General features: G+C 55.3%; 3 protein-coding genes across 3 annotated transcripts; 1 reads left to right on the top strand and 2 right to left on the bottom strand.

Moving 5' to 3' along the window:
- Positions 1–238: 238 nt before the first annotated feature.
- CHGG_10516 (uncharacterized protein) lies at positions 239–1,009 on the bottom strand (the record flags this gene model as incomplete). Its single annotated transcript, XM_001228442.1, has 2 exons — positions 239–555; positions 619–1,009. 2 exons carry the CDS (start codon positions 1,007–1,009, stop codon positions 239–241), a joined length of 708 nt encoding a protein of 235 aa, XP_001228443.1.
- A 2,515-nt stretch (positions 1,010–3,524) lies between these two features.
- CHGG_10515 (uncharacterized protein) lies at positions 3,525–4,451 on the top strand (the record flags this gene model as incomplete). Its single annotated transcript, XM_001228441.1, has 3 exons — positions 3,525–3,876; positions 3,934–4,064; positions 4,158–4,451. 3 exons carry the CDS (start codon positions 3,525–3,527, stop codon positions 4,449–4,451), a joined length of 777 nt encoding a protein of 258 aa, XP_001228442.1.
- A 587-nt stretch (positions 4,452–5,038) lies between these two features.
- CHGG_10514 (uncharacterized protein) lies at positions 5,039–8,259 on the bottom strand (the record flags this gene model as incomplete). The annotated part of the gene is made up of 7 exons (XM_001228440.1): positions 5,039–5,481; positions 5,554–6,104; positions 6,469–6,582; positions 6,639–7,331; positions 7,390–7,679; positions 7,891–8,010; positions 8,176–8,259. 7 exons carry the CDS (start codon positions 8,257–8,259, stop codon positions 5,039–5,041), a joined length of 2,295 nt encoding a protein of 764 aa, XP_001228441.1.
- Positions 8,260–8,436: the final 177 nt, after the last annotated feature.

Below are 8,436 nucleotides of genomic sequence, written 5' to 3'. Positions count from 1 at the left end.
ATACTGGGCCACCCTACTTGTAATATCAATTCCACAACGTCTTGTCTTTACGGACTCCACGCGCATTACTCACCAACATACCTCCAGCAGGTAACTACTATGTCTCGTGTAACCACGCCAAAATCACACAAACGGAATCAACCACAGGACCACCAATCTGAACTCCCACCCAAACCTCCCTACCACCCACAACTCGCTCATCCCCATCCCCAGTAACCGGTTGACAACAGCCTCAAGCTTATTTCTTGAGGTGGATGTAGTTGAAGGTGCCCTTGGAAACGGTGCGCTTGCCATAGCCCTCGCGCTTGGCCCAGTTGTACTCCTCGATGGTGACCTGGTTGCCGTTGACGGCGGTGACCCAGGCGACGTGGCCGTAGTTGCCGGCGTTGGACTGGGCGATGGCGCCAGGCTTGGGGGTGCTGTTGACGGTGACGCCGGTGCGCTTGGCCGCATCGTCCCAGGTGTTGGCGTTGCCCCAGTTGGTGCCCTTGTACTGGTTGTGGAACTTGATGCCGAGGCGCTTGTTGATGCGCCACGCGACGAAGGAAGTGCACTCTGATGGGGGGGGTCAGCGAGAGGTCAAATAAAATAGATGGGTAAGAGTTTGGAGGAACTTACGGCACTTGTAGTAGTTCCAGGGGTCAACACCGCCGCAGCTGGACTTGTACGGGTAGTCGTTGGTGACGGGGCCGGGGACGCTGCCGCCACCGCCACCGCCGCCACCGGAGCTGCACTTCTTGGTCACGTAGCCGTTGGTACCAGTCTTGACGTAGTAGTCGGCGACGTAGCAGCCATCCTGGGTCTTATCCCAGATGTTGTTGCCGTTGACCGAAGTGCCCGAGGTCTGGCAGCTGATCTTCACATCGGCGCCCTTCGCATACGACTTCTTGACGGCGTAGCTGGTGCCGGGGCCGGAGCGGCAGTTGACGACGCTGCCGGTAATGGGGTAGGCGGCGGTGACGGTGAAGGCCACGGCCTCGAAGAGAGCGGCGAAGAGAGCGAGCTTCATGGTGACTGAATGGTTGTCGAAATGACTGAAAAGGAGACCAAAGATGGTGAAGAGAATTAAAGGTTGAAGGCTGAAGTGAAGGTGTTGGAAGTGTGTGAGTGATGATGAATTGAGAGTCGATCACTCGGGGATTTGGCCGCTTCTTTATACCAGCTGTATGTTGATTCTTCTCGAGAATGAAGGTTTATCGTCGGCCTCAAAGTTCAGCTCCCCAAGATACTGCGCCCGATCACAGGCAAAAATCAGCACGGCCTATTCCCGGGGGTGGGTGGTGTTGAAAGTAAGACGGGCTAACGCGGACCCCTTCCGTTATTTGCGGAACCTGCAGTCGGGAAATTGCAGCTGGGGCATACTGGGGACTCCTTTATGCCAAGCCACCGTCATGACGGCCAGATTCGCCTGTCAGGAACAAAAAGCGGGTGTGGCCGCCCTACGTGACCCCCCTGCCCCCAGCCCCAGCTAGTGTAACGCTGAGGGCTGGTTGACCCGCGCTCTGTTGTCACCTATTTTAGCTGGCATGCTTGACCTGAAGGCCAAGCCTCAATCAGTTGACAAGAAGGGTGGTTGCCAGGCCAGTCTGTCAGCCGCCTTACACGCTCCACTGACATGGAAGTGAGAACCCTCCGATTCAGATCTCTTCTTACATGTCTTACTTGGCTGTATCTTGCAGTTTGATTTTGGATCAAGATACCGAGGCAGACCGAGATCCATACTTAGCACAACAAGGATGAGCGAAACGATCTCATGCAAAACATGCAAAACACAATCGGACGATCTGGTTGACTTATCGGGCATCTGGGAGCAATGATCTTCGATGGCTGCTGCCGTCTGGCCGGTGACCTCTGACTTGCCTCGGCTAGTTAAGTCGAGGAATTCCAACTTTCCGAGTTGATCCCAACTGCAGGTCCTTGAGATCAACAAACCCCGACAATCACCGGCAGATCAGAGGTTACAACGATATGCAAGCAGGCCAAAGACCTCACGCGGTTTCGTCGGTGAACCTTTGTGTTAGACAGCTTCCGTTTCTGGTTCAGAGCACATCAAGCGAGACTCAATAGTTCGGTTCGCCGGCCAAGCGGTTGGGGTAAAGAAGTAACCGAGAAGGTGTTGAGAAACAATAAGCCGAGAAATTGAGGCCTCTGAGGTGGTTGTTCCTCGGAAGACTCGGTTGTCTGTTGATACCCGGTCGACTTACCGTTGCGGCCCATCAGTGTTGACTTTGGACTTGGGGGGCTGGACTTATGCGCCTGTTCCCCGTCTGATAATTCTGATCAGACACGGGCATTCCAATGCCAATGCTCGTCAGCAACGACGAGTGCGGACGCCATGGATTCAATAGATCTCACGATAGCCTCATGCTTCTCGGAGTTGAAGTAAAAGATGTGCCGTGCTCACTATCTCGATATTCCCGTGCCGCGGCGGTGTGGTGGAGCTGAGCACCTTGGTAACCAACGGTTACATTGGGCCGCTCCTCGCATGATCACTGGCGAATAATCCCCCCGGGTTTAACCACGTCCGAGGGCAACGAGCAAGATGACTTCGCTTGTGATGCCGTCTCCAAACTCTCAACAAATTCAAACATGCTGGTGGACCGAAGTACCCGACCGATGACCATGCGTTTTTGGTGTTCTCGAATCCGCGTCTGTCCGGATCTGATGCGAGAAACGAGATTCAGGGTAGCATCAGTCCGCCGTTCTGTTGTGTGGGGGATAGGGGGGGCCCGGTGTCTGGTTCCGGAAGGAGGAAATCTGATGCAACGCTGATGACCCGTCTGATTCGCCAAAATAAATCTATTTCAAGTCTTCTGTCTCCACTCTCCTGACGATTTTCACCCGTTTGGGCAACCAGCCTGCACAATCGCTGCCAGTGCCGGCCGCAGCACGCACCACCCTCCAATCTCTCGAGCCCTGGTTCGTCAAGGGGTTCAGATCCAAGCACCAGCACCCCAAGCACACCCCAACCACCACTCCCAGAACAGAATCTCCCTTGTTACTACGTAGTAGGAAATGCTTGGAACTTCGCTCTTGTCCGTCAAAGTGTCTTGGGCCGAGGCACCCCACAAAAAGAATCGATCAACATTCCAAGTCCCACCCAGAATGCAACTCTAAGCTGCCCTACAGCCAGTAAGACGCCCCACTGCCGGCATCAGAAATGGATCGTCCCGAGTCTTGTCCCCAGAAACCAGCACTGACCAGGGATTGCTCGCGTCGTCGACCCCTGAACCGTGTCGCTTGCAGTGGATGGAGAAGACAGACCTCCAAGAATAACATCGCGAGTCTCTACACTAGGTAGGTAAGACGGCCTGCCATAGTCCCGAAGGGTCCAACACCGACGATCACGACGCCGACAATTTGTATATAGAGGCCGGGTCGTCGACGAGAAGATCCAGACCAACAACTCACTCTCACACATCACCAACACTTCTACAACATCCTCTTCCATTCTCCCTAGGCAATTCTAATAAGCCCGCTTTTTCTTCACTCCTTGAAATCAACATCTTTCTTCAACCATCAAAATGAAGTTCCTCGTCTTCGCCACTCTCGCCGCCTCGGCCATCGCCTACCCCATCACCGGCAGCGTTGTCAACTGCCGCTCCGGCCCGGGCACCAGCTACGCCGTTAAGAAGTCGTACAACAAGGGCGCCGACGTCACGATCAGCTGCCAGACCACCGGCACCTCTGTGAACGGCAACAGCATCTGGGATAAGACCCAGGATGGCTGCTACGTTGCCGACTACTACGTCAAGACTGGCACCAACGGCTATGTCACCAAGAAGTGCGGTGGCACCTCGACCTGCGCTGCGCCCAAGTCCAACTCGGCCACTGTCGACCTGATCGCCAAGTCTGAGGGCTTCCGTGCCAACGTCTGTATGTGGATATCTCTGGGTCCTTTACTTCCGCAAGATAGCTAACTCCCCAATCCAGACAACGACCCTGCGGGCCACCCCACCGTCGGCTATGGCCATCTCTGCACCAAGGCCAAGTGCGCCGAGATCAAGTACAAGATCCCGCTGTCCACCACCGACGGCAAGAAGCTGCTGGCCGATGACATGAAGGTATGTGCTTTTTCACCCGCACAATCCACCCCTCTTACAACCACCACTCACCAAAAGACACACCCCCACTAACCACCCTCTCCCCTCAAACAGAAATTCGAAAAGTGCATCACGGCCATGCTCAACAGCAAGGCCAAGCTCAACCTCAACCAGTACGGCGCGCTGGTCAGCTGGTCCTTCAACGTCGGCTGCGGCGCCGCCCAGGGCTCGCAGCTCGTCAAGCGTCTCAACAAGGGCGAGAACGTCAACACCGTCCTCAGCAACGAGCTCCCCAAGTGGGTCAACGCCGGCGGCAAGAAGCTGCCCGGCCTCGTCACCCGCCGCAACAACGAGATCGCCCTGGCCAAGAAGTCCGGCTCGGGCGCCGCTCTGCCGGTCAAGTGCTAAGTGCGCAATTGGGGATCGTGGATATGGGGGTGGGATGCGGATGATAATGTTATGATGGGTGCTGGGTTGGGCGCTGGAGGGGTTTCTGCTGGGGTGGGCGGTTGGTTGGGGAGGGGGGGTTGGTGGATGGTGAGGAATACTTCTTTGTTCGCTTCTGTATAAAGTTTTTGGGGGGTCAGTGTGTATAGAAGGGGTTTTAGTTGACTTTTGCTTTTGCTTTTGCGTTCAGTACACAGCCCGAATTTACGCTCTCAACCCGGGACTCCTTGTCATCACTTTGGAGTGAAACAACCCTTGCAAAAAGGAGAGTCAAGAGCTCTGCCACTCTCAAACAGCAGTCCGCTCCAACCGGGACTCACTCCATGTCCTCACCCAGCAGCTGCCCTCAAGTCCGCCAAGTACAACTCCCGCAAGGCCGTAAAGTCTTCCACAAACCGTATCCGCTCTGTAAGAAAACCCGTCAGCCGAGGCCAATTTGTAAGTTAATTAGGTGCCCAACAGAAGCAAGCCAAAAGGCCACCCCCTGGGACATAAACAAAACAGAAGTAAAAAGAACAAAAGAAACAGCAACCCCCGTGCACTTACCCTCAACCCCCCCCAAACCCCAGCACCACCTTCTTCACCCTCGCCACCCGCACCATCCCCCCCACCCCTCCCTCCCCCTCCCCCTCCCCCTTCCCTTTCCCTCCCCGCCCCTGCCCCAGTCCCAGACCCTGATACCGCCCCGCCGCCGCCAGATTCCACGCCCCGACCGTCCTCTGCGCCGTGACGCCCGACGCCCCCCCCCACGCCTGCAGCACCACCTTTTTGCAGCGCTGATGCTGCTGGTGCTGCTGCTGTGGAAGGCTGTCTAGGCGTGTTCCGGGCTCTGGTTCGGGCTCGAGGCTGGGATGCCTCGGCTGGGGTGGGGGCGGGAATGGTGTGTTGTTGTGGTGGTGGTGGTGGTGGAACATGTCTTCTTGCTGGCAGTCGCAGCGGGTAGGGTCGATGCGGATGTGTTGGTCGACTTTTGCGAAGCGTTGGGTTAGTACTTGGTGCGGAGGGGGTCGGTTTATAGCTAGATAGCTTGGGGCTCATTAAAAGTGTGTTTGGAGGAGCTTACTATCGATCACGAGCAACGAAGGCGCTGGCTTTGTGGTAGCTTTTATGGGTGTCTCTACGGGGAGGAAGATCACCAGCCGAGCAGGGTCTGGCTGGTCGAGGATGCAGCCCATGTTTCCGCGCTTGTCGACCTGGATCAAATTTGTTGGGCGCTTGGTGATTCCGCCCATTGACGAATTAGATGAGCGGGATGTGGATGAGGTGATGGTGGAGGTGCGGGTTAGTGAAGGGGTGCTTTGCGGTAGCGGGCCTCGGACCGGCTGCTGTTCGGGGAGGGCGCTCCTGTCTGACGAGCTACGCGTCCGCTGGAGCGAGAGGCTGAGGCGCGAAAAGGAACCGAGTGGGCCCAAGACCGGTACATAAGGGGAAACAATACGCGGTTCAACGGTCCGGCGGGCTTTTTTGGGGCGCTCTAATTCCCGGAATTCCTCTGGTAGCTGGGATCCTGCCGACGGCCGGGACGAGGACCAGAGCTGAACTCGGCCAGTGTCACTTTTTCGCTCGCCTCCAAGCACTAGGCCCGCGTGCTGCCGTGTCACGACTGTGTTGGGGCTAGGGTAACAAGTTAGCGGCCGTGGTCCAAACATGAAGCGGGTCACGGTGATACTGACTAGTCGTCGACCACCTTGTATCCCGTCAGCAATCCCTGAAATTCAAAAACATCTACCCGAGTGTTAGTTGGCGGGCAACATTGGAGATGTTTCTAATATGTTGCCGGATACCTTCTTCGCTCTGGAACGCCAACTTAAACCCGTCCTGACTGCGACTCTTGGTGGTGCTCAAGATAATCGAGTAGGGCCCCCCATTTGGACTGGCTGTTTCGATGGCTGGGGTGAGATGTACGCATCTCAAGTCTACTTGGTGTCTGAAACTGTCAGTCGTGACGACTATTACACGGCACCCGCCCGTAACTTACACCCGGTCTGCACGGCCAGGACCGCAGGTGATGATGGTGAGATGCTCTTGATCCTCTTCTTCTCGGTATATCTGTATTGATCTCTCGGTTGCCGCGTTCGCACTCCGCAGGCGACTCATGGATTATCCGCCTTAGCGATGCCAGTCTCGGAAGACGCTTGGTTCACTTACCAGGTTGCTACTCTCTCTCCACGCCTCGGGTCGTCGTCTTCTTCCTGTAGAGGCTTCCACTGCTCGTATTCTTGCCAAGCGTTGTTGTCTTGTTTGATAATTTCCAGCAGCCTCGTCGATGAGGGGGTGTCGCCGTCGGCTGATCGAGCCAACTGAGTATGGACTTGGACAATTTTCTGATTCATCTCGTCAAACCTGCACTTTAATCGTGGTTTTCGGATTGTGGGATTTACCTCCTCGAGTTTGTCGAAGAACCGACGTGCTGTCATGCCTAACCGAGGAAGGTCTTGCTCGAGCTGGGAGATCGATAACGTGCTGGAAGCCTCCCGGTACTCATCGCTCGCTTTCGTAGCTTGAAGAAGCCAGTACGCTCTGTAAATATTCGCCCATTTGAATGCCTGACCCCGTTGTGCTGACTGCCTCCGTACATGCCATTGAGTTGCCCTATCCAAGTAGAAGACGACTTCGTCCACCCCCTGGCACATTGGAATGTTAGTAAGTTTACCATACCTTGCCGTCGTGATGAATTCCAGAAATTCCTGCAGCGGTTGCGGGACATGGAGACGTGGTGGGGGTTCCGTTGACGGGGGCTCTCCGAGAACTTTCGAGATTCGAGAATCCATCAAGTCGAGTCTACCGAGGACCAGGCTGGTCAAGCCCACCATCAGATCGGTCTGACCAACTCTTGACTCACTGTGGTTGGAGTCAGGATGGTATCCACTACACAATATTCGGGCCGTGGCATACGTACATCTCAAGTGATTGCAGCGCCAGGGATAACTTCGAGTGGAGCACCGCAATGCGGTCTCGAAGCATGTCAACCTCATCCTTGACCAACAGAAACCACTGGATATTGAATAACGGCCCTTGCTGGAGACCATAGCGTGCTCGGCTCTCGAGAAGTTGTCGACAGGCGTCAAGGGTTTCTTTGAAGTTGTCGAAGATTTGGTTCAGCTGGCCTCTTGGAGCTAGCCGAGCTCCCGTTCTAGTTGTGTTGATTTGGATGGTCAGCTGGAGACTCTCTAGTTGTTTTGTGAGACCCTCGATGTCGTGTTTAAATTCGAGATATTGCTGGTCTAACATGAGCAGGTCAGTGGATATCGTCACCACCGGATGTTGAGGACTGCCCTACGCGCATTATGAACGTTGCTCCAGCCAATATTAATCACCTTGTACGCAAGTTCAAGGGCGCCATGTATCTCTCCGAGTTCAAATGGAAGGAACATCCTTTAGCTGGTTCGCGGCAGCTCACCCGCACTGGTAGTAGACCGACGCTGAGAGGGGCCGCCGGGGCGGCCCTAGAGGCGAGACCCAGTGATTGTTGAGGCGCGGTCAAGTAAGGTGTGGAAAGGGCACGATTGGGACCGTGGTGCTATAGCCGATCAGATATTGGATAGAACAAGGAGAAGATGAGCTCCTATCCAACGGCGACGTTCTGATGAAAAGAACCTGGGGAGGGGCGGCGACCTTGACCCCTGCCAGTTGCTCAGCCAAGCGAATTTTCATCTCATGGCGTGCCATGTGATTCAGAACGTACTAGTCTTCTTCCTTGGGGCTGCGGTGCGAGGCAGAATTCAGGGAGGGAAGTGAAATCTATCTTCCTGATTGGCGAAGATAACATGGTGGCTTGAAAACAAACCAGAAGTTAGCTTGGGCATTGCAAGTGAGGCTTGCATACTTAGCCAATTGCCAGAAAATGAGCTGCAGCCACATCTTTAGCGTCCTGAGAGGTGCTGGTGGGGTTCTTCCGTGACTGAAGAGCTGAACACCCCTTTGGGAGTTGTGAGAGGGGGTGGTG

Source organism: Chaetomium globosum, genomic scaffold, assembly GCF_000143365.1.
Source record: "Chaetomium globosum CBS 148.51 scaffold_7 genomic scaffold, whole genome shotgun sequence".
NCBI classification, from domain to species: domain Eukaryota; kingdom Fungi; phylum Ascomycota; class Sordariomycetes; order Sordariales; family Chaetomiaceae; genus Chaetomium; species Chaetomium globosum.
The sequence above is the reverse complement of the archived record's forward strand: the minus strand, read 5'-3'. Positions and strand labels throughout refer to the sequence as shown.